At 37.5% G+C, this 26,873-nt stretch overlaps 1 protein-coding gene across 3 annotated transcripts in view; it reads right to left on the reverse strand.

The window, feature by feature from the left end:
* TRAPPC9 (trafficking protein particle complex subunit 9) overlaps positions 1–26,873 on the reverse strand; it is a 447,339-nt gene that overhangs the window by 265,104 nt on the left and 155,362 nt on the right. For all 3 annotated transcript variants that reach the window (XM_088179749.1, XM_088179758.1, XM_088179755.1), the window contains one exon: positions 20,005–20,115. In XM_088179749.1, the coding sequence (XP_088035875.1) occupies positions 20,005–20,115 (111 nt within the window). The remainder of the gene's footprint in view (positions 1–20,004; positions 20,116–26,873) is intronic.

A 26,873-nucleotide genomic window follows, 5' to 3' on the forward strand; every position in this document is an offset into this window, starting at 1 on the left:
TTCTATCTTCTTCAGTTTTCCTTTTCATTCCATCTGCAATCATTTGAACTGAAGTACAGCACAGAATACTCCACTGGCTTAAATCTACTGTGAGGAACAGAATCTCATGTCCACAGAGTAATTCCTACAGCTCCTATCATTTCTGTTTAAACAATTCCACAGTACTCTACGCCTAAAGAAGGAAATTTCTTTTTCTTTAAAGATCTAGTCTAATGTTTTATTTCTGTAATTCCTGTTTACATTTCTCTGTGATGCAGTTCCTACCTCTCAATCTGAATCAATTTAATATAATCAAAATGTTCCAAATAAAGCAAAGCAAATAATCCCTCAGGTTTTTCTGTAGCACTACAATTGATAATCTCACCTTCACAAAAGAAAAAGACATCTGCACTGCTTGTGCTTCCTCAAGCATCTTGCCTGTGAGGCTCAGCTGTAGTTTGTATGCCACACTAATATATTCTTGTAAATAAAGCAATTTTAAAAACCTGCTAACATATTTAAGATCCAAGTATTTAATTCTTGATGAGCATCTATTCAGTCTTCATGCACAGATGGACAAAACCTATTTGTAGTTTTTCTTCAATGAAACAAAGTAAAATATTTTGCCAGAAAAGAGGGTACAAAAAACCTTAAACCAAACCCAAATTTTCTTTTAACAGTATTGAGATACTGAGGTATCTCTCACAATTCAAAAACAATTAAAACCCTAATAATTTTTCATCTAAGAGATCAGACATTCACCACCAGCACTTCCATCATTTTAAAGTGACAAATTTACTTACACTTCATAAATTAACCTTCAAGTTATGAAACTCTAATTATTTTTTAATTACTATATGACACTAAAAGAAAACTCTGAACTGGAAAAGCAGCTTCTGGTTTTCTTATATTCTTTCAACACTCCTCAAATAAAGGATAGGAAAGGTAAGAATACACAAGAAAAAAATCAAAAGCCTTCAGTGAGAAATTATAATTGTGACTATATATACATACATCTGTCTCTACACAAATCTATATATTTATATATCTATATAGCTATAACAGTCTGCAAAAGAGTGAGGCACCATTCTCTGTCATGGGTCAAACCTGGATTAAAGGGAATTGCAGGAAGCTTACCTGCAATAAATGGAGATAAAACTTTGATTTTAAGATATCTGATAATGATGAAAACTCCTCCTTAAGATACTTAAAACCAGTGAGGTGTCTTTGGTAGAGAAGAGAAAACCTGTGAAAGAGGGAGACTGATACAAGGGAAAGAATCTCCAGATTTTCTGGATCTAGGCAAAAGGCAAGGCAGATTTCATATCCAGTCAACAATATCAACAAAACCACCTTTAGAGGGGATAAGAGGTCAAAGACAACGTAATTTTGTAGCTATTTTTATCTTGGAAAGAAAAAAAAAAAAAAACATGAAACAAAACAAACCCTTTTTAAAAGCGAGAGCTCTGAAAAAGAAAGGGTCAGAAGTCATGAGGCTGGAGCCCAGAAGGGACAGGTTTTCTTGGACACCACATTTCCTTGATCATTGCCATTTCAGGGAGGACTTCCAGCATCTACACAAGTCACCATCAGCTGCTCTGTGGGGACCCTTCCTACCCCTTTCATCATCCAGGACTGAGTCCCATCAGAAGCAGAGATAAATGCCTGAGCTTCTAAAAAGTGTTCTTCAAAGACACGGGAGCAGAGAGAAACAGCAGCTTAAAAGGAATCATGTCTTAGGAAACTCAGTCCTTAAGAGAAACAGTACACTTAATACTGGGATTCTGTTCTTTGTGAAGTTACTGTGTTCCCTACAGTCAATATAACAACTTGTCTCAGGTGCAGATAAAACCTCAGAATCCTTTATTTTTAAAAAAAAAAAGGAAAGGAAAGCACAGGAAATATTTGACCAAAATCCTTCCCTCTGAGAAATTTTAGCAACCACCACATTGTACAGCACTGCAGCAGATTACACCTGTGCTAAGTGACCCTGCTTGAGTAGGGGCATGGCACTATTTGACCTCAAAAAGTCCACTCCAACCTCCAAGACTCTGAACGGTGCTGTGACAACACATTCATTGATATTTTTGACAGAGCATTCACATCCAAACCAAAATGATCTTAACGCTCCTGAGTATTTAAACTACATCTACTGTCACTAATGACAGAAGAAGAAAAATCTTTGAATGGCTCAAGCTGTCAGGAGCATAGGTTTCATACTTTAATACATGATGATAAAATCTAATATAATTTTAAACAAGTGCATTTTTGCTGCAGATTTTATTAGACAATAAGCTTTTACAATCCTCTTACAGTGAGCCATTCATAAACTGGATTCACACTGAAGAAAGCAAAGAACTGTGTCAACAGCATAAGCACTTAATTCAGTTTCTAAGTCTGCTTAGTTCTCCTGAAATATCCAGGTCTAGAATTTAACACAAACTGCAAAGCAAAATCTGAAAAAAACACACTGAACACTTTAGGTAGGTCAACTGAAATTCTTTCAGAATCAGGTATATGACTAATTTCCACTGAAACTTTCTCTAGTTCCTCCAACAATAATAAAACCAGCAATTATGACTTAGTAAATACTTTCTGTACACTTAAGTGAAATGCAAGAGAAAAAATTTGCTGCTACAACTTAAATTACTATTTTCCTCTTTTCCATAAATTTTTTATTATCTCTTAATCTTTTTTAATTCCTGCAACAGCAAGTGTTCAAACATAAGTACTGATCCGAATAACTTTGTGTCAGGAAGACAACACACACAGAAAAAAGGCAGCCCACTGCCAGTGGATCTATGATCAAAATTAAGATATAAAACTGGTGAGAAGAACAAAACCATAGTCAAATAGTCATAGCCAACACAATATAAAAGTTAACAGAATAAGAAAATATCTTCAGTAGGTGTTCAGCTACAAATTCTAAGCAGCAAATGAGTATAATTTGCTACATAAAATTAAAGTTTAAATGCCTCAAAAGCTTGAAAATTTATCACAGCATGTGAGTGCTGTTTTACTTAACCCTCATTTAATTTCAGATTTCCAACAGGGCTCAGGCATTTCCAGGACTGACCACAGGAAGGAATTATTTGTCTTGAACAATGTTGCAATTTTCTACATGTCTGCAAGTCATCATTTACATTTCAGATCACCATCGCTGATGTATTTAAAATAAAAACTTCTGGAACCTCGGAAGATGCTCTGTCCAACACCCAGCTCTGTTCTCACTGTGTTTACATCTCCACTCAGGCAGTGCAGGCTCAGCTGCTGCCAGGGCAGGGGATTCTGCACTCACCAGCCACAGCAAACCCAGAGAAGCAGAATTGTGCTCCTGCTCTTGGCACCTTCCTGCCCACAGCCACATCATCACTCCCCACTTGGTCTCAGGCTCCAAATCACACCTTACATCTCTTTAATAACATACCCACAGCATATGGGTAAAAAAAAAAACATGTGAGAGGGACTTTGCTATCCCAGGTCACCCTGTTAGATGAAATGACCAAAGCTTCCAAAAAATAAGCAAAATGCCAGTTCTCAGTTCTGTTCCTGTTCATACATTCCAAGTGAAGAATACAGGAAAATCTAGAAAGCTCAACAGTGTGTCAGGAATTGTAGCATCCAATATCTCAGGGAAGAGAATGAGGGCTCTACAAAGCCCATTGAACTGGCTTCACAGTGACGACAATTCCCATTTTAGATCCCAAAGAACTCTGCTAAGTTCATTTTAAATTACATGAAAGGCAGACTTACTGTCAACAAGATACAAATGCTGTCCATCTACTTAGAACAGAATAATCCTTCACCTTATCCTTCATGTTAAAGAAGAATTAAAACTGCTGAAAGCCATTGAAAGTCTTCCAGGGTACTTTTTAGTTTTACAATGAAAATGAGGCTTCTGCTCAAAGTTATACACAGGAAAAAAAAAAAAACAATGGCAAATAAAACCCAGGCCTGCACAGCCCTTGAGGATGTATGTAATTCCCAGGCCTCCATTATTATTTAATTATTTTAACAATTTCTAGCTTTGCAGCAAATTCCCATTCCCAAGTATGAAATTAAAGTCCTTGTAAATTTCTGCTGAGGAAGCACGGGAAGAAATTGAAATTGTTCTAAACAGTTCTAGTGCATTATTCTTGGTCTTCAAAGCAATTAAATGCATCATCCTTAGTGCTTCAGAGTCAACACTGAATAAACATCTCTTATATCTTTTAAGCTTGTTTTGTGCTAACGTTAAGTGCTGATATACATCAGGACTGAATTGATATTAAAAGGAGAAAGCTCAGTGTTTAAAGGTTGTGAAGTTTTAAGAGTTTTTCTCTCACGTTTTAAAAAGAAGAAGAAGATCAAGTGACTGCTGGCTGCACCTTTGGGTGAACTCTGCCACACAGAGATGGGCTGAGTGAAGAACAGTGTTTGAACATGCATCTGTGTCCTGCACCTCACTGAAAAGCTGAGAATTTCCTTTCCTTTCCTTTCCTTTCCTTTCCTTTCCTTTCCTTTCCTTTCCTTTCCTTTCCTTTTCCTTTCCTTTCCTTTCCTTTCCTTTCCTTTCCTTTCCTTTCCTTTCCTTTCCTTTCCTTTCCTTTCCTTTCCTTTTCCTTTCCTTTCCTTTCCTTTCCTTTCCTTTCCTTTCCTTTCCTTTCCTTTCCTTTCCCTGGGATGGCTCAGCAAGTCACTCTCACTCCTGGGCCTGGAAAATGGAACTGCACTCAATCAAACAATTAAATTTGAGACTTCTCAGCCACTGGAAATGGAGCAGTCGTCCTCTAATACACCTACAGGAAATTAAACAATGATATCATCAGCCTATGAATAACTTTTTAATTCAACCTGCTGCACCAGCAGATGCCAGGTAGCTGCATATAGCACCTGTCCCAGGTACCAATATAGCACAGCACAAGGCTAACTCTTCTGTTTATTAGAGGCTTACTTTAAATTAGCTTTCTGCTCTTCAGGATATGGCTTGTTTCCCTCAATCTCTGCTGGTAGTAATATCTGCTAATAAACAACATGACTAATATTTGATAATAAACAAGAGTAGAAGCCTGCATGAACCAAACCCATGTTTCAAGAGCACTGATATTGTTTCATATCAAAATATTTGGAGGACAAATCTGATAACCTTTTAGTTTCCACTGAAAGTTATGACTTAGATTTTTTTTTTTTCACACTAAGGAACAAAACACAGAGTTTAGCTGCCAATTAGTCCTACCCTGAAAAGCATCTTCTCACTAATTCTGCCCATGCATTCCATTTAGGATCTGGAACTTAAATGGAGGGGGAGGGGATGAGTTAAAAATAGCAGCAGGGGGAAAAAAAAAAAGAGAAAAAAAAAAGCCAATTACTAGGAATTGCCACAGTAACCTTTGTCAGGATAAATTTAAGGTATAAGGCTCCAAGATAGTTACTATGGTGACCATGGGTACTTGCAAGGTACCTCTAATGAGAAATGCAGTATCTGTCACACAAGCAAGTAGATGCAGCAGCAGCAGCTACAGGCTATTTAAAGACACTTTTCTCCCCTGCCCCCTTTTTCAAAGAGCAGCAGGAAAATAAACTGCTACTCAAGTAGCTTTAATATGTGTATTTTTTCAATTTTATAATTCTTTTCCCACTCCTTCAGTAACTGAACTGTTAAAATCTCAGTGTAAGATTTATCCAAATTGAATAGGTTAGATTTACAAACATTACCCACACTTTGCCTACTCTTTGCAAAATAAATTTAACTTGTAAGTCATCAAAAGCTCAAAGGAGTGAAAGTTTTTTACTCAGAAAAATTACATTGACCAAGGTTTAGAGTCAGAAAACAAGAAAAAAGGTTTGTGAAAAATCTTGTATCAATTATTTGCCAGTACAATGTGCGGCTGTTATCATTAAAAATATATTTTACTAGATGGAAACTATCTCAGATGTATGCTTTGCACTTTCTCCAAACACACACAGACAAGTACTCAAGAGTGAACAGCTTAAAAAAATAAGGTTACTCCTTTTTTCTACACAAAGTCCACTTCATTTCCAGTGTTTACAAGCAAAGTCTATTTCAAATCTGGGCTGTCACTGCCACCACAAGCACGCTCATCAAGGACAAGCTTGGATTAACTTGTTACAGTACACACAAAACGACACAGTTCCCATCAGGATCCTAAATAACACATTCCAAGACCATGAAAAAATAATAAAACGTTGCTGCTGCAGCTCCTCAGTACCTCTCAGAGTGCTGCACCCAGCTCTGGGCTCCCCAGCACAGGAAAGACCCCTGGAAAGAGGACAGATTTGAATTTTAAATTGGATGTAAAGAAAGTGGCTTTTATGATGAGGGTGGTTCTGGCACAGGAGAAGCTGTGGATGTCCCATTCCCTGGAAGTGTTAAAGGCTGGGTGGGGCTTGGAGCCACCTGGGACAGTGGAAGGTGTCCCTGCCCATGGCTGGGATTGGAAGTGGATGATCCTGAAGGTCCCTTCCAAAGCCAAACCATTCTGTGTTTCTACAGTTTCCAACTGTACATTTTTTGTGTTGTTTTTTTGGTTTTAGTTAGAGTTGGGATTCAAGTGTGAGAGATAGGATTTTTGTGTTTGGATTGTTTATTAATTTTTATTTATAGTATAGTGAGTGTTATAGTATTTTTAGTTAATAAGTTCAAAATGACAAAATGGAACTGTCTCTTGCTCGCTACAAGGTCTTTTAAGGCCTGGCAATTTAATTAAAAACTTATATTATTTATATTTTTGACTTAATGACCAAAGACTTGTGACCCACAGTGCAGTACTTTCTATCCCATCAAAAACTACTACTTAAAACCAAGAAGAAGGAACAAGAAGGAAGAAGACCCAATACCCAAGAACCTCCATCTTGTCCCATACTTCCTACTATATTCTAAAACCCTAAATTCCAAACCCTTCACCATGTGATATTACACACTTCTACCCAAACTACACACCAGTGATTCCAATTCCACCACTCAATTTTGGAAGTCTTCTCCAAGGCTTCAAGTCAAAAGCAGTGTTCTTCTGGGGGTCAGTGCCAGAAAGCACAGAAAGATCAAAACTCCCAAACTTCAAAATTCCAACACCATTCCCAGTCTCAAACCTTGTCCCAGCCTGGGCCAGCTCTCAGTGCTGGTTCAGCTGTGCTGGGACCACAAGAATAGCCCTGGTTCATTCACAGTGCAGTCACTGCTCCTGCCCCCACTGTTAGCACAGATAACACTTCACTGCAGATTTCCACTCAGAGCTTATTCTTGCTCAAGTCTGGTTTTGTTCATACCAAGCTGAATCTTCATGCAGTAAAAGAATCCTATTCATGCCTCTTCTTAATTATCAATAAATTACTAAACTGCTTTTTTTTACCTTTCCCCATGCTAAAGAGCCAGCTTCTCTCCTTTTAAACACTGTAAATTAAATACTAAAATCTTTCTTTAAGTAATACATCTAAGCCCAAAGCACTCAGGAGAACACACTGTGAAAACCAGATCAATGGTAGCTTGTGATTTAAATAGGTTAAATGTGGGTTTGGCAACCTTGCAGCCAAGCTTTTGCATTGATATTAGCAGGTGTTAGATCTCCTTGAAGCTGCAAAAGCTCTGCCAACTAATCAGGAGATGCACAACTCATTAACTCAGTTTTGATATAAAAGATATGGCTGAGAAGCTTCCCTGATGAAGGAACCCTGGAAGGAAACTGGTGGTGAGTAAAATTTACATGTTAGGCCCTCACTTGTCGAAGAAAAAGGTTTTAGCTGAGATAATCCCATGGCTGGGATTTTACCACACATTTCACAGCCAGCTATTAACAGAACGAATATTCTGCCATGTGTTCTGAAGAGCTGACATACATTTCAGGTTCAACTTTAAAAAAAAAAAAGACAAGGAATAAATACGTCAGGAAAAATACTCCTGACCTAGTAAACTTTAGAGCAGGAGTCAGACAGAAAAATTTCCTCGTGCAAGCAATGACTTAGTAGATCTCCAAAAGAAGCTTTGCTTCTGGAGACTTATACAGAAGAAAAGAAAAACATTTTAATTCTATGAAAGGCACACTAAACCACTGGCCCAACTCTGTTCTACTACACTGAGTTTATCTAGTTGCAATAAATACCTGAATTTATCTAGATGATAACTGTTTTGTTATGTAGTTTATAACTCTTTCAGCTGACTAAAAATACTAAAGCAAAGGTTCCTCTCCTGCTTGTCAACTGCCTTCTCCTCTCAGTTAAAGCACAGACCTAAAACCACCTGCTTGGCATCAGCACAATTCAAAGGAAAGAAGACTCTGAAGAGAAGAAGCAACAGGGGAGAGGAGAAATAAAGTATTTGAAGCACCCAGAAGAGCAGCTGCCATTGGTGAGGAAAATCTCTATTCCATCCCAAAACAATCTACAATAAACAGCCTCCAACCAGCTCCTCTCCTCAGCAATGCAAATCCTGCAACAACTGCATGTGTGGGAACACTCCAGAAACCTTCAGGTTAGGAGTCAGGAAAAAATCTGTGGACAACAGCAGAACCTTCACCAAGAAGTGAATAATTCAGTTTGTGAAGACAAGAATCAATAAACCAGTTTCCACTTAACCACCTTAACAACAGTTACACCAACCAGCAAAGCTTTATCCTGTAATTGAGTGAGGGAAAAAAACAGACTATCAATCATCTTGGACTATTAAACTTGAAATATTTTTATACTTCATTCTTCTATTCACAATGTGTGCTTGCTTTAATTTTTTTCTTTTTTCCACTCAAGTGTAATACTGGATTCCTCTCTCATATCAGGTGCCCTTTTGCAAATATGTTTTTCCTAGCACTTCCTTTCAAATTAAATAGTTTTCAAGTATCGTCTTCTCATTTGATGAGATCATTCCAGAGAAGTGAAAACATCCTGCCCGGTGCTGATACAAAACATTCTGCTCAAAAAGATGGTTAAGTATTCAGCCACTACTGAGCCATAGGTAGGATTTTCACAGATGGATTAAAACCTGGATCTAATTCCTAAGAGGTAAAAGCCAGCCCTGAGTTCATCATCCACTATTTAAAGCTCAGATTCTTTTTCCACCCTGTTCATCACTTTGCATTTATTAATACTGAAGTTTCACCTGACAGTTCATCATCCTGTCCTCTGTAACTCCTCACACCAGCTCCCTCCTTTACAGCCCAGGATCAGGGACCTTCCCAGCCCTCTGCTCACTCCTCTTCCAGCACAGCCCCAAACAAAGCTGAACAGTTCAGGGCCCAGTCCACCTTCCAGAGGGGCTCCAATGAGGACCTGAGCTCTACAAGTTATTACCCCCTTTCTTAGCTAATTAATAACCCAGAGCACCTTGCTTTCTCTATCAGCTTCTGATGGGGCACTCCATCCCATGTCAAGAATTACATTAATTAACCCCCCCCCAACCCAGAAGCTTGTTCATTCCTGAACAGAACTTCAATGGATTTATGAGCTACATCTTCCCTGCATAAAGCCCTGTTTACTCCTCCCTAGTTCAGCACACTTACTCGATGCAGATGTACACATAAAACTGAAATAAACATGTAATTAACCTTCCTTAGCACAAGTCATCCTCCTTCTAAGGGTACTTATTTTTTATTTGACATATCAAACTGGAATGTTTCCATGATGTCAGGGTCTTTCATAGCCTGAAGGCACTATACAAGATAAGGAGTAATTTGGTAAGTGTATATATGGAGGTTTTAAACACATCTCTTGTACTAGGCAGAAATCAAGGACTGAGAGTTACTCTTCCACTGAGGGCCAGGGAATCAAACAATTCCCAGTGATCTCATTTCAGAATTGGAAATTATACTTCAAAAATCCAAAGCTAGAGCAGAATTCTTCATTGTTATGAAAACACATTAGAAAGAGTGTTCATTTTTGAAAACCTCAAATGTGTCAAAGCTCTCGCTGAGGAGGATTCAGCCACTGGAAGAGGGGGCTGGAGTGGACAGAAAAAGAGACTGAAGAAGAAAGATTACAGATTTAACATCCCCCTGTTCCCTGCCAAGATTAGACACTTTTATAGGGCAAATCACAGAATGTATTCAAACTTAGCAGAATACTGGTTTGTTTTTTTAATTCAGGACCTATAAATCTTTCCATTATTCCAAAGAAGGCTTCAACTTTTTGCTGGTGATCCCAGTTATTACAGTAGCATTAGTGAGGGGGAAAGAAAACAAAATCTCCAAATCAGCATCTGGAGACACATTTGTAACTGCAAAATGAAAATGTCATAAAAGGTTGGCTTTATATACTATAATATTTACTTAACATCTTTCAGTGATCTTTTCAAATCATTGTTGTTTTAGCTTTTGTTTCCAGTTAATGAAGGCAGAATTAAATGGATGTCAAGAGTAAGGAATAAATTCAAGCTGATGAAGCACTAATTTTAAATGAGTGTTCTCTTTGAAGGAAATACTCACAAACCAGCTATTTTAATTACACTTTTGATCAATCTAAAACAAATTAATAGAAATTGGATATTTTAATTTCCAACTTCAGGAAATCTATGCTGTACTGTCGTGATCTTTTACAGAACATCAGAGAGCAGGCAGGAAGCCAAATCTGGGCAGCATCCGAGTGTAACTTTCATAAATCCTTTGGCCATTAAGGCAGACGTAACTGGCAGCCACTCAAGACAATCTTCTTTCATCCCATTAACGCAGCCACCGTGTCACCACAGCCACAAAACACAGCCAAGTGCTCCTAAATACAGGGAGTGCTATGGTCTAAATTAATCTATTTATCTACAAATATCGATTAAGCCAGGTGTGACCTGGAGCTGCACCTACACCCAAAAGCTCGGTCTCTTACTGGCAGCATAAACAAAAATGACCTGAAATGTGTTAGGGAGCTTTTCCATATAAAATAAGGATGATGGTTAATTGGGAAATGGACTAAAACTATTCAGCTACCTTCACCCCTTTGTCCTGCAATCTCTAAAGGGTCTAGGTAGCATCCAGATACCCTTCACTCCTGATGTCCAAGTGTACAAATATCATAATAGAGTGATTTATTAGGCAAATGAATTCCACAGAGAGTTTTCATCTGTTAGATGAACACAGAAGGCACCAGCTTTAGCTGACAGTGAGCATCAAAAGTATTGCACCTAACAGAACCTATGGAGCAGGACTGTGCAAATTCACATTACTCACAATAACACACTACTGCAAGTAAGACATGAGTCTGGAGGTCAAAGCCTTATGAAAAAGTGGCACTGTGCCATCTGTAACAGCAGGAAAAACAAGGGAAAAAAGCTAAGGAAAAAAGTTAGTTCTCCAGAGAAGGGTAAAAAAAGCCCCAAGACAGATTAGGACAAATTTTGGAAAGACAGAAAGTCTTGGAGGACAAAAGAAAGTGACAGAGGAACCAGTTCCTATGGACACATGTCCCTAACACTGCTGGCTTTGGGAAGAATGGACAAGTTTATCACTGAGTAGGCAGATTTTCAAATCAAGGAATAGTGTGGGTTGGGAGGTCCCTTTGGAGGTATCCACTGGAATTTGGAAGCTGGCCACGAGGCCCCATGTTTGCAGCACAGCACCAGGCAAGTAAATTATTCTCTGCATTGCTGCTCCCATCCAGGCACAGAGCTCAGGGCAGCTCCCTCTGCCCGCCCTGCCTTGGGCACTGCTGCATCCCCCTGGGTGGAGAAGAATTCTGAAACAACCTGTGCAACACCAATCTCTGCAGCCTGCCCTGAACTGACACTGCAAGGCAAGTCTGAGAGAAATTTGGGCTGTGCTGGAGCTGCACAAAGGCACTCCCTTCCTTGTCTGAGATCCTGTGGAGGGCACCTCCTTCTGCCTCCTGGCTTCTGCCATCATTCCCTCAGGACTCCCAGGTTTCCAACATGGATTTTACAAAGAGAGAAAGCCAACAGAATATCTCAGGTGTGCTGACACCAGAGCAGGACTGAGACAAAACAGAAATTTTGATTAAGTGTCCATCTCACAGAAATACAGACAAACGTGGGGAGAAAAAGCAATGTTGATTAATACAACTTTCCTTTCTCCTTCAGAGTTCAGAAAACCTGACAAAGGGAAAAAGGACAAACTCCACAAACCCCAAAGTTCCATGGAATCTTTTCTTCCTGGGAATATTGGTATTTTTGTATTTCATTCTAGTAGGGAGATTAATTCACAGTGAAAGGATGATAATATTCACCTTAACCCCCCCATGTTTTTCCATCACCCATCAGTGTTGAAACGTGATTTTATAAAACCACATTCTGAATTTATTGGTTTGAATATGTGTGAATTAAGTGCAAGCACAAGTCATTTCAACTCTGACTTCCTTCAGGAAGAGGTATTGTTTTCTGTTTAGCTTGTTGCTTCATCATTATCTAATAAAAGAAACAATTATAATTTTTCTTATATTCTTATTTTTTCTTCCACATACCTTGCACAGAAATTAAAATCCAATTAAAATGTATTAGCACTTCAGTCACTGTATTTAATAGGCCTGCATTTTGTCAAATGCTTCCATAACTGCGCCTAGCACCCAAAAATTTCAATAAATAAATAATTTTTTACAAGTATTGAAGAAATTAAGGAAGGGAAAAGTCTGGTTTCTTCTATGAGGAAAAAAAAAATGTTCTTTTTTAAAAAAAATTATTTCTAAATCTGAATCCTTAACTCAATTACTCTGACTTTTTTCAAGAGACAGCTTTTGAACCCTGCAAGTCCTACAACCTGTAATTTACTTAGGGTTTAAGGGGAAAATGGTTTGGATTTTGAGTGATTTATAGCTCATTTAAAGCTGGGACAGCAAACTCATACTACATCTGTGTGATATTTTGTATAAGGGCCAAACTATCCAGCCACGTTTATGTTGTACCCTATTAAACTTAATAAATCCTGTCAGAGACAAACTTGGCTGCGCTCACAAAGCTCCCGTTTCCCCAGCTGCATACACAAAATATTATAAATAGTGCAAATTGGGTCTTCTGAGGCCAAGGCAATGTTCAGAGGTCAGAAAAACTGCCATGCAGGCTAGATCCAGTGAGTTACTCAGCCCTGATTTAGGAAAAGGCAACTGAAGAAGTGAGAAAAGAAAAAGAATCTTATGGAAAGTCATGTAATACCAAAAGAGCTGCCTACCCAGTGCAGTATCCCAGGACTGATATAATCCATGCATTGAGTTTTGGGGAAGAAAGAGAAGGGAAGAGGAGAAACAACCCTCCTTTTCTCAGACAAGCCTGAGAAAGCCAACCCTAGGAAACTCTTAAAACCAGCTGCTGGAGAAGGAAAGTTCACCTGAACTCAAACACACATTTCTTGACAGAAACAAATGCTAAATTCAAATGCAAATCATAGGAAATAGATGGGCTGTACACGATGGAATTACACCCTAAGTATTCAGAAGAAAAGGCTGATATTGCACTGGGGACAGGACAGGGAGAGGAACAGGAACATACTGCTGTAAAACCTACACGGGCATTTGGTTTCATCTCAGTTACAGGGGTAGAACACTGGGAAAGGTCTTCCAGTTGGGAAGTGTGGCAATTGCAGGCAGATCTTTGGCAATTGCATGGAGGACACCTCAGCACCAGCCTTGGTGAAGGTCTTTGCCTTCACTTCTCTGCAAGGGAGACAGTCTGATGATGCCTGAGGCCCTGAAATCTCCTCATTTCTAGATCCATTCATAGACAACTCAAAGTTCATTTTTTATTCATATGTGCACTTCCCTTAACCTTTACAGGAGAGCTCTCCTCTGTCCCCACCTCATACAATGCATTAATAATGCCTTTAAATTTTACTGTGCTTGTAAAGCCAAAGTCAAAGTTTTTTATTTCCACTGGTCACCTGCATCTTCTATGATTTGATCTCCTCTTTGTGCTGTGTGTGACCAGAACTGAACATGGTCATTCTCTCCTATCATTCCCTCTTTCTTTTGCCTCTCCTGGTCTCAGATCACATTTGGGTTTTGCAATCCAGTCACACTGAGGACTCTCAACCCCTGTGAACACTCACTGGGCAAAGGCACCTGACAAAGGAACCAGGACCACAGCAGGGACAAGCTTGGAGGGGACCAGAATGGAATCTGGTTTTCATAGGATGCAAATGGATTCCTTGAGTACTTTAGCTACAAAGCCATCCAAAACTGAAATTTCTCTTTATTACTTCTATTGCTTTTTCCTTTTATCATTATCGTTTGTTATTTTGCCATTCTATAGTTTTTGCAGAATCCTCCTGTAACATCTCCAGTTTTTGCAAAGTGCTTTGAAATAAATATGATCATAACTGGTTCATACTATGGATCTGACCAGTGCTAGATATATTACCCTTTCCTACCCAAACAATCCCTTTACAATTTTTTTTTTTAATAACTAATTATTCACTCAAAATTATGTACTATGTTTAAAATTGATTTGGCTATTAGTATAAAAAGGCAAGACTTAAAGAAACTAAAAGGGTATTTAAAACTGCCAAATAAGAAACAAAATTAAAACTATTACCCTGACAACAAAGGGTGATTTTCATGTTTTAGTTAATACAATTTGACTTGAAGGTTTCTCTGAAATATCCAGCTGGCCATAGATTTAACATGAAGACCAAGGGCAACTGCTGTGAAATTTTATTTTCTCCTGACAGCAGGCAAAGCTTTAATCATAGCAGCTTTGTCTTTAAAACATAAACTGTAACAGCAATGTATGGAAAAAATCATTAATCTCATACAGACATACATGTCCTGTCATAAACAGACACACAAATTAAACACTGACTTGGCAGCTGTGAGAAATAACAATCATCATTTACTTACATATGAACAATAAATTTATTGGGGGAACTTTCCATTCAAAATGAGGCAGAATTTTAAATTCTCATTCCCTTTGAAAGAGAACTTATTTCAAAGTGTTTTCAAAATGTGCGTTTTTAACTAATACTGCAGAAATTGCAGTGTACCACCACACAGGCTGCACAGCTCAATTAATCAACACATTTACATAATTAAGCAGCAGAAATGGCCCCCATAATTAGAATGCACACAAAAGACTTTTAAAAAATTCTTTAGTTTCCATGGATGAAAGAAACGCCAGACTATGTGATGAAAGGTATAAAAATGAAAATAATAATTTGTTTCTTTAATTATTCTTGTCTCATTAGAATGTAACAGAAAAAAATCAAACCGGGTGAAGTCAATACACACAAAAGTTCACTTAGCAAAACTGAGCAAAATACCTATAATTCTGCTGACTATAAAAAAAGAACCAAAACTTAATGTAGAGTATATGTGCAAGCAAACTCACTCATTTAACCCTGTAACCCTGCTAAAAGGCAGGGTAAAACTGCTGACCCAGAAAGGAAGCCTGAACTTGACTGTTGACTTTGCTACCACAGTATTTCTTCAGCTTATTTTTAATTAGGCAACTTCCAATTAGAAAAATGAAAAGGCCAAAATTCCATCAGGCTCTTTCACATCAGCATCCCCTGGGTGCTGTCAGAACCAGCACTTGTCAGAACTTGTAAATTTTGCACAAAAGCCTCTCTGATTTGAATTACCAACAAAACTATTTTCTCATTTACCATGACCTGTCCTGTTTGCTCTCAATTTCTCAGCTCCTCACACCAGTCCTGTTCTGAGCATCCCAAGTTTTATCTCTCTGGTCCTCAGCCAAGGCCAGAACAGCCTGAAAAGCCCAAGGTGTGAATGTGCAGAGCCCAGCTGTGCAGTGAATGTGCAGTGTCACACGTGGGGTGTGTGACAAGACTTCCCCAGCCCAGCTGTGCTGTCCCACAAGGACAGAGGAGAGAATTGATCCACTCAGACCCTCCCCACCATCAGCCTGCCCCCAGCACCCATGCCTCAGACACATCGTGCTCAGGATGGGAAGGCAAGGCAGGGAGTGTGGTACAAAATGAGATATCCTGGGGCACATAATGAGATAACATCTATTACCATAAATTATGAAGTGATTTGTGTATAAATGAGGGCTGTCGTGAAATTTAATTTTAATGGTTTGATAATCAAGTAAGAAACACAATAATTACCATACCTACGGTTTTTCAGTAAGTTCAGATCACTGGTAGTGGCAACACTTTTTGGTCCACAGACATTAATACAATTCCTTCCAAGAGCTGTCTGCTATATTTTTCCATGTCAGAACAACCTGTTGATTACCTCGATGCTGGGATAAACAAGCTCAGATTTCCCACTGATTACATTCAAAACACTTGCACTTTGCACTTTGCTCATTGCAAAACTCCTTTAGCAGTGCAGCTGACTGCTTCAAGAAACAGCTTTTTTCTTCTTCAAGAAACTGGAGACTCAGCTAGTCCAGAAAAAAATCTCTGGAGGCTGAACTTTCCAATAGCAGACATGAGAGAATTTGCTTCCCTCATCATCACATGTCATATGTTCAGCTGGAGAGGTGAACAAAACCTGTTGATACCACCATGTGATATTTTAAATAAACTGAAGACATTACCAACACCTCAGAATCACTCACATCTTTTCATCAGGACACCAGGTCTCTAGTACATTTCCCTGTGGATACTGAAATTAAATAAAAAAAACTCCCGCAGATGTAAAGCAGCAAAAATTGATTTGAGCTGGAATCCTGCTTTTCAATGAGCCCTAAAATTATTTTCAGGAGTTCAACAAATAACCATCCAAAACTCCTGCTCCTATCTTTTCTTCAGCCAACCTCACAGGAGAGGGAGGACAAACCTCCTGTCTTTTCCTTTTCTATGCCTAAGGAATCTTAGTTCTCTTCTCTCCCCATCATAATCCCGTGGGAACAAAAGACCTCGGACTAAAACATGTCACTAATTGTCCCACAATGGGACACAAAGGAACATTTCAAGTCATATGGAAATCAGAGATGGAAATATGAAGTCTCTAATTAACATCTTGGGATATAGCAGGGGGAAAAAAGGGCTTTGTTTGTCTGCAAAGCAAGCAACGATGAAAGACAGAAAGATGAGTGAACAAAATAATCACTGAGCCCAAACTATCACTTCTGACTATAAAATGACAGGGAGCAAAATGTTTCTTTATCCTAAAATAGAGGTAAAAGAGTGTCACTTCTCAGAAACACTGCTTATATATATATATATCTCCAAGAACAGCTACAATGCACTCAGTAAATAATTCCAATTATTGGCTTTAAAAGTACAGCAAATTGCAAATTTAAGCTTTTCTGAAAGCTGAAAGGATGATTTTCACTAGTCAGCAGAATAATCTTACTGTAGAAAAAAGCATCTATTTTCCAGATAGTCTTTTAATGGCCTAAAGGATGTCTCTTTTCCTAAGTAGTATAATACCAGTTTTTCCTGACATATGCAGTGTTATTGTAGCAGCTATTATTGCCCTGTCTCTAAGTTAATTGAAGCAAATTGCCTTTCAGACCTTAAAATAAAAATATTGTGCAGTACTCTATACATTTGATCCATTTTACATGAATACAAACAAGACAGAGAATAGGACAGGGTGGGAATGCACTAAATAATGTGGATACTACAAAATGTTTCCAATCCCAGGGACTGCCCTTTATGGGCTCAGAAAGATCTGCCACTGCCAGCACTGATCTGCTGACAATCCCAGACTTTTTTTGGCATTTCTGTTTCCATCTCCTCACCCTTCCCATTGGCACCACCATGGTCAATTCTACAGCTTCGTTATAAATCAAATACATTGCAGAGAGTGTTCTAATAAATGCAGCATCAGGAATTTCCATCAGTATTTCTCATTTTCCATGAGAGCAGTGCAAGAATCCCCTGCAAATTCCCTCTCAGGAGGGAAAAAATTACATTCTACAGTGACCACTCTGTAATATAGCGAGGAGAAGCAACACATCAAAACTTCCAAGTTATTTTACTTTCTAAACATCCAAATTGGGAAGCAAAAGAGGCCAGAGTAAGCAGGATGCAGCATTATCCTTCTTCATGGGTCTGGAGGCAGAGAATATGAAAACACTTACAGTCCCCAGCAATAACAACAGGGACAAAGAAAACAATTTCCTGCTACCTCCACTCTGTCAGGATGGGAGATTTCAAAGTGAGGGTGATGAATGGAGAGAGAGTAAATTACAAAAGGAAGAGAAATTGACCAAAGCTGGCAAAAAGTCGTAATTTAAATAAAGGTAGAATGAGGCAAACATTAAGAATGAGGCAACATCAAAAAAGTTCGGGGAACAGGAAAGAAATCCTGACCTTGATTGAAAAGCCTTTTTTAAAATAATAAACAGGTATTAATAACAATCAATATCCAAAGAAAAAAAATCCTAAAAGGAGACTAAAAGAGGGATGTGTTGAAAAGCCTTTGTATATTGGGGTTGGAAACCTCAGTTCAAAAGCAGATTCCAGAGAATGTCTGCCATGTATTAAAAAGCAAAGATCTGGAGCCATTTCTTAAAAAGGGAAAAGATTTCTCCTTTTTTTTTTCTCTTTTTTTTCCCCCCAAAGAGCAACAAAAGCCTTTTTATATGTGCAGGAAGCTAATTTTAAAGTCCAACATATGTTTCACCTGCTATTCTGTAGTAGATTCATTGGAATAAAAATTAAAACTCATGGAAACATAAGAGCCATATACAGTTTTACAATTAAAAGCACTTACCTTCAAGAAATAAATAATAAATGAGTTTAGAATGAATAGAAAATTCTGTGCAATTTCTAACCAACATGAAAAATATATTTTGCAGTAAGAATAAAAATAACTTTAAAGCTTGAAATACCTGCAACACATATGCAATCTCCCTTGACAAGACTGTTTCAAAAGACTTATTGGAAGGGTTTATATCAATTACTATGTAATGATTTAAAGACATTTATATTTAAATCCATTGGAAAATAAAGTTTAATAAAAGGGATGCAATTTTGTAGCTTAATTTCTATCTGTTATATAATGCCACAAAAACTGGAAATGAAAAATTTCAAGGGGTTTGAAATTACAAAAACAATGCAAAAAAACAAGAGGCATAAAAATAGAATTATAAAACCATATGAATAAGAACAAGAACATTTTGATGACTGTTTAGACTGATTTTTAAAAAAGAAAAAGGTCAATTCTTTCCAAATAAAAGGAAGAAGCACTGTATGCTGCTGATGTTTTTTTCTATTGCTTGATAAAGTAAAATTCAACTAGAGTTTGAGTAAACACATTTCAACTTGTCTGTGCTTTGGGAGTCACCAAGGCAAAAAGCATTCCAAATTTACTGCTATTTTACCTATTCTGTAATTCTTTTTGACAGCTGCCTTCCTTGCAATTAACGTGGTTTGACTTTGAACTTAATATTCATGCAGGGATTTGCAGACATGAAAACATCTCTCTTTAACCAAGTTTCTCAGTTGCAGGTCTTCAAGAGTGCAGAACAATTCTCCCAGAGAAGAGAGCAGTGCAGGGAGCCCCTGACCCAAAGCAAGATTCCCTTTTTCACATGATCACCTTTCCTAGGATAAACTGGAATTCAGATGCAGTGATCATCTGAAGGAGATTCACCAGGCAACCCCAGGCTACAGCAGCAGCAGGAATCCGAGGCAGGTGGATAATGACAAATAATGGTTAATAATGAGCTGTACATCACTCTAGTAGGGTTGCAAGAACCAATACCCAAACCAGCCTGCTTCATCTGAAATTTATTTTCCCACAGAGATTGGGATTGCTTTTTCTTCAGTTCTATTTTTCTTGCCTGTAGTTTTCTTTGTAGGAAAAGTGAGGAAATGGCTCAGGAATCACGAAAAGAAAATTTAGAACTAGGAAAGGATAGCAAACTACTGAGATCAGGTTTTAATACCAGGATTACATTCAGAGCACATGGAAATTACATTCAAACACTCTACAAAAGTTAAATGAGCTGTACACCTCAGTACCAGCTGCTTTGTATGTCATTATTTTCAAGACTACTACATGCAGAGCCGAAATAAATTTACTTGTGATATTGCTAAAACTTAGTGATGCACCTTCAAGAAAGCAAACCTTTTATATTCTTTGACACGTGTACAAGTTTTAAAAAGAAAAACAGGCACCTAAATGTCATCAGCTGTGTACAGAGACATCCTAGGGCTAAGCCTGGGCCGTTTTAGCAGTGACAGCACTCACCGCTGACACTCCCCAGCGTGCAGAATTAAATCTTCATTGTTCCTGGCACTGATGGTCAGCTCGTGCTCTGTGGAGTTGAAGACATCAAGAAGGAGGTGACACTGCCGGGTGCTGTTCAGGTGGAGGGGAAAAAACACAATTTCAGTGATATTATTGTATGTCTATCAAAGTTAATATTTATACATGGGTATAAATATATATATATGAAAAAATACATACAGGTTTTATCTTCTGCTCCAACTGTAAGAATATCTTTATCCCTTACTAAAACAATTTAATATTTCCCTTTTTAATAATTAGAATTTTTTTTGCTAGAACTAAACAGAAGGGTACATCCTAAAGAGAAGCAGTCTCCTGACAATTCTGACCTGCACAATATCAAAATGTGCAGCTTTCACATTCACTTCTGTGTAAAATGCCACAGACATTTTTCAGTTCTTTGAGCCTGAGTTGTATTATTTTAAATTACCTTGACATTACCTCTTTAAGACACAAATATGCAAGCAAAAATTTAAATTAGTTTAAGTTCATTGTAAAGGAGAAATTCCATTTCCATGCCGTGTCCACAGACCAAAACAAGCTGGCAACTGGAGCACTTAACCTGGAGAAGAAGTTTTGTGAGAGGGAAAACTCTCTCCCCTCTGTAACAGGCAAACACAGGCATTTCTCACAGAAAAAAAGTTAAAATTTGTTGGCTACTATCCTCAAATCCAAATTTCCCCAAATGTATTTGACAGAAATACACCAACTGCATTTCTGGTAACCTCAGAAAATACAACTGAAAAAGTTCCAGAATAAAAACTTTACAGCAAAAGTTCATTCTAATAGACTTTTTAATTATAATTAATATTATTTTATAATATTCACCAGTCTTATTATGTTAATATTAATAAAAATAGTCATTTACTAATTTAGTTACTATTTAACACTTAAGTGTTAATATTTTCAATAATTATTTTATTCTAATTAATATTCTGGAAAATGTTAGTCTAATTTACAACCTTTTCTTCCTTGTGAGAATTACCAGAAATAGCAGCATTGGTGATAAAAATATAATATACATGAAAATTGACTGGAACCAGGTACCAAAATGCCAAATCCAACCAGACACATGCAATAACACTTTACTGATCTGTTTGAAATTCAAAACTTCCCAAGAGGCTACTGAACACCCCAGAAATATCCCCAAAAAATAAGAAAGAGGAATATTGGTGAGGTGAGATTTGTCAGAGCCATCCTTCAATGTGTATGATCAAACTACAGCTGTGTGTCTGGGGCAACCAAGAATATTAATATTAATATTAATATTTATATTTATATTTATATTTATATTCATATTCATATTCATATTCATATTCATATTTGTATTTACTGCACAAAAGTTCACAATTAACTGAAATACCATTCCAAAGGCAATTAAACTTAGAGGTACAAGAGTTTAAGAACTGTTCTTCTGTGGAAACAGGGTCTCTGGTCCATAATACAAGTCTGTTCTGAAAATCAAAGATGTCCCTTGCAGAGCACACACAGGAGGAAAAGTTTTGCCAACCCTTGGGGCAGGAACACTCCCAGGACAAGCCCAGGAGCTCATGGTTTAGGTCACCAAGTGACAATGATGTCACCTGCAGCCAGGCACAAGCAAGCACTGCTGGGGTCAGGACCAAGTCTCTTAGCAAAAATAAAAAGCAAAAGTGGAGGTGGAGGATTTTTTAATATATATTTTAAGAGATTTCTCTCTCTTTGTAAAAAACCCCAATGACTACTGAATATAGAGGGGGAGGCAGGAAGGCAGCTGAGTGCCTGAAGCAAACATGTCAAGACTCAAGAACTTAGAGAAATAAGGAGATGTGGCTCTTGTTAGAAAGTTCCTTCCTTAGAACTCCCAAGAAATAACTGGAAGGGCAGTACTTGAGTTACCTGTCAGAAAGGGATGGAAAAGGGGAAAAGCTTTTATCAGCTTCTACCTCATCACTGGGGGAGTGAGATGAGACCTGTGAAGCCTCTGCATCTCCAGTAGAAACAACATGATGGTCTGGGAGAGCAACTTCCAGTGTAGATTAGTTTTAAAAACTTTATATGGAAGGAATTTGTTATTTCTGCCACAGCAAACCCAAACAAAAAACATTTAAGCCTCCTGCAATATCTTCTGGCAGCAGAGCCAAAGTTTTACAAATAAAACAATTCATGCCACAAAGGAACTACACAAGCAGCTGCCCTTCAGGACTAAACAATATCACTGATATTAAAAATTCCCAAATATGAATTCTTGAAAATTATTCATCACCATGACATTTATTTCCTCCTCTTCCAACACTGCACAAAACAGGCGTGTAGGAGAAATAATTCTTTCCTTGTAATTTAACATTAATTCTCAAGGGAAATCTTTAGGTAAAAAAAAATATAAAACTTGAAGTTACAGAATTATTACAGTACCTTGAAAACTTAGAAGAATAAGATATTAGTGTGAAAGAATTGAAAGTAACATTAAGACTGTAGAAAAGGTAGCACTAGAATAAATACTTATAAATACCAGAATAAATACTTCAGAATAAATACAGGACAGTATCAAAGAGACTATTACAGCAATGAAAACCAAATACAATTAAAGGTTGATTTATTTTTGTTATTGAAACAGGAAGCTTCAAATAGAAGCTTCATCCAAGTAAGGAAACCAAGAAAGCATAAGCTCTGGAAAATCAGGTGCAATGCCAAAAAAAAGTTAAAAACAAAAAGAAAAAAAGGAAACCCTGAAGCTGTTAATGAAAATTTGCTGAAGATCTGAGAACTAGCAGAATTTTTTTTTTTTTCTTTTTTCTTTAACAGTCTGCAGTCAGTTGAACAGTGTAGAACTCATAATGCTGAGTTATGAAAGTTCCAGGAAAAAGAAAATTAACAAGAATGCCAAATAATTAATATCAATTTTCCCTCCAGCAGAATATACAAAGGTCATTCTCTGCAAGACAGGAATTAAATACCATATTTCAATGTCAGTAAAGGAGATTTGAGAGGCAAATCATGTTCATGCACTGTGATAAAGGAATTCCAATAAGATTTTGCTGAGCTCCTATATTCAAGTGTAGTCAGAAATGTGTTGCTTAAACCAAGCTCTTTACCAGAAAATTTCAAACATCAGATTCTTTTAAGGATTTTAAGGCAATTGACCAAATCTTAGACCAGTAGTACTGACCTCAAAACTATGTAAATATTTTTTTTTTAAAGTCTGCCAGCTTACAAAAAAAAAACCCAAACAAACTTTAAAACACTCAAAATAAGAAATATATCTAAAGTTGATTATATTATATACCACAATGGCCTACTGACGTGTTTGGCAGAGAAACATCAGTCATAAGCCACAGGAACTGGGAAAGACTTGCCCATATATACACAATTTATTCTCCCTTTCCCAAACTATGCACCACCATGTAATAGTTTACACCAAATATTTAATTGCTTGAGGAAGGCAGATTTTGAGTCCTCTAAGTTTATTTAAGTAGGTGTTAGTTACCATTCATCCCAGAGAATGCAGAGAACACCATCCCCCACATTTCACACACTCTGAAGGGTCACCAGTGGCCTCCCAGTCTTTTTTAGGGGTCATTCCACTGTTACCAGCTCCTTGTGAAGGTTTGGGTTGAACACACCCAGAATAAATCAGTTTTAGTTTGGGTGGGGTGGGTTTGTGGGGGAGGATGGTATCAAACACACAACATGGCACCATCAGCAGCTGTGACCATGGATGGACACCAGGATACAGGACAAAAATTCATCAAAGGGTTTGACTCTTCTTCCTATCTAAGGAAGGAAGTAAGTCTGGTCCAATAAACTGAGTCTACTAAAAAATCACAGCACTCAAACATTTTTCTATTTTGATAATCTTCCTGATTTGTTCATGATGCTTGTTTATGAAAAATCTTCCATAAATGTCATGTTCAAGATTTTCTTTTACAAGTGACACAAAACTGCAGAAGGTTGTAGAGTTAAAAACTAGAATTAGAAGGAAACATTTTCAGTAGATTGATTTATCATCTGAACATCTCAGAACAACAACTTTAAGTCAATACTGATATAAAAAAACAATTAAGAAAAAAATTTAATTGAAAATTGAGTTAATTCAACAATATCTTAGAGATGTAGTGTATAAATGAATTTCTGTTATCATCTACTGTAAAACTGAGAACATAACACAAGGAAAGTTAGCAGCACGATGAATCATGCTGTATTTTTAAAATCTTACAATGCCAGTTATGGTTCCAAAAAGAGTCACAAAACTGGGGCCATGGGAACTTCAGGAAAGTGACAATGACACTATGATCGAGAAATCTCTTTCAGGAGGATTGTGATTACTTGAAATGACAGCTGAGGATATTCTTCAGTAACACTGAACACAGAAATAAACCCCAAATGCAGCTGCAATGATGGCTCACTTCAGTGAACAATCTCTGCAGTTCTGTCTCCAGCTTAGTTTAAAAGTCACTTTAAACAAGAAACTCTCAGGAGGGTTGGCAAGTTTTTTACATCCTGACTCATCTCAACTTTCCCATCAACTGACAGCATGGAATATTTTCATATCCACACTTCTCCTTTGCTTCTCTTCTGTTTTCTTTGAACAGCCATTGCTACACAGAATGGGACAGACAGGGAAGAGAAGCTGTGGCTTCTCTTCTCTCTTTTGCAGAACAACAATCTACATCACCTTTGTTGATGCTGTTCTGTCTTCAGTAGGGTCTCTTTAATTTAATTTTTAATCAATTATCTAAAAATTGAGTTCTCAATACTAAGTTTAGATGATTAAGTCAGTTTCTCCACATTACTGGCAAAAGGTCTTTTCACATATTCCAAGAAGTGTCCTCATCTGACCTCCCAGTTGTAACCCTTTCCACTTATGCTAAATATTCCCAGCACATCTATAAATATTTGGAGATTTATGTTCTCACATCTTCATGTGTCAAACCATACATATTTAACATCTGGATCTCAAAAATCAATTCTCTCAATCTGCAAGCTACTTTCTGCTGCTCTTTCATGAACCCACTGCAATGTTACACCATTAGCAGAAGTTAAATACCTCTGATTACCAAGATAATTTAACTATTGGATGTGACCTCCCACGTGTCATGAGTTACCACTCAGTAGAATCTATATTGAGCTCAACAGTGTATAAATAAGGAATATATTTTAGAATGACATCTGCTCCTGAGAACATTAATATAAATCCATTGCTTGACAGATTTTCCTAATGATTTGTCAGTTTAATTGCACCAAATGAGAGCTTTATTTGCTTTATTTAGTTGAATTTGCCTGGTTCCCAATTTGACTTACTTTAATTGTTAATATTTTTCATTAACAAAACAGTGAATTTAATACTAATTATTTTCTCGATGTAGAAACATCAAGTCCATTTAAACACGTCATATTTTATCTTGCTCTTCAAACACCCAAACAAGAGAGGTTTTCCTCCACCTTTCAAAGCTCTATGACATTTTGAACACCAAAATACTAAGAGAAGACTATAAACAGCTGCCTATCAGCAGTGATTGATTCTCACTCTGAATGTAGCAAATATGAACATTCAATTTTAAAATCTGACTGTATAAAACCAACAAGAGTTTCAGAAACTGCTACATGAGTTTTTATCTTATGACAAAAAAGTCTGTTAGAGCACAGCTGAAGAAACAATGCTGCTTACTCTTTCCATTGTATAATTTGTAAATATACAATAATCAGGATTTTTGATCCAAACCTGATCTGTTGCAATTCATTTGCAGTGAGAAGAGGGGCAACCTCGGAAACTGGAATGGAAATTCTAAAAATTATATCTGACTTCATTAAACCTCAAAGTTCTACTCACCCAACTGAGGACCTCCTGAGAACCCTCACCACAGCCAAGATTTCTCTGTCTCCAAACCCTCAGTGAAACCAAGCTGGAAAACCTGCATCCTGATTTTAAATACAGAACAGGAGAAGTCTCAGACTAGGGAGCACACTGCAGACTCTGCTATGAATTGCTGCCTTCTGGACAAAACCAAATCATTTCATTTGAGGATGTACATTAATGATACAAAGGAAAATTACCTTGAACCTACAGTTAAATGAACTTTGAATTTAACAGTGTCAGACCTGCTACCATTCCTTTTTTTCCTCTGATTTAAACACAAGAACAGAGTCTAAGGCTCAGCACTTGCCAGAAGAAATCTGCAGCTGATGTCTCAGCAGCTTTTTGTGGATTTAAGATAGAAAGGAAAGTATTCTGCCCCACAAAAAAATCTGAAGATTAAAAAATTACCTTATAATCTTGAATTTGTAGAATTTACAGGTAAGAATATTATCACATATCTGGATTCCCAACTTTGCTTAAAAGTGAAGGCACCATCCCTGAAGACTGACTTCATCTATAAATTCAGACTGTCTCCCCACATTTGTAATAAGCAAGATCAACATTTTCTGACCTTTGTAGGCTTTTATTTAAGACTTTTGTACTGATGGCACAGTGGCAAGGGACACAAGGAGTCCAGCAGGCCCCTCACTGCATGCAGAGCACCTTACCTGAATTCTTGTCAGACCTGCAGTGTTTTTTCTGGCATTTTTACATGCTGTTTTATAAAGGCAATAAGGAAGGACATTCAGTGCCTGTGAAATCTGGCAGATAACACATCTGAGAGAAACAACAGGTATAAAGAAGATTGTTCAAGACAACCTAGATAAGTTTCAACAGCAGACTTGCTTAGAGCTAACAAGATATCAAAGGAGGAGAATCCACAAAACTATCAAGAGAATGTTTCCTTCCATTGAACCATTTGCAATCCATCTCCACTGGCAGTCCAGGATCAGATCATGGGATCCCCACTGGTAGCCTGGAACCTGCTGGGAAC

This window comes from Sturnus vulgaris, chromosome 1 (genome assembly GCF_052056855.1).
Source record: "Sturnus vulgaris isolate bStuVul1 chromosome 1, bStuVul1.hap1, whole genome shotgun sequence".
NCBI classification, from domain to species: domain Eukaryota; kingdom Metazoa; phylum Chordata; class Aves; order Passeriformes; family Sturnidae; genus Sturnus; species Sturnus vulgaris.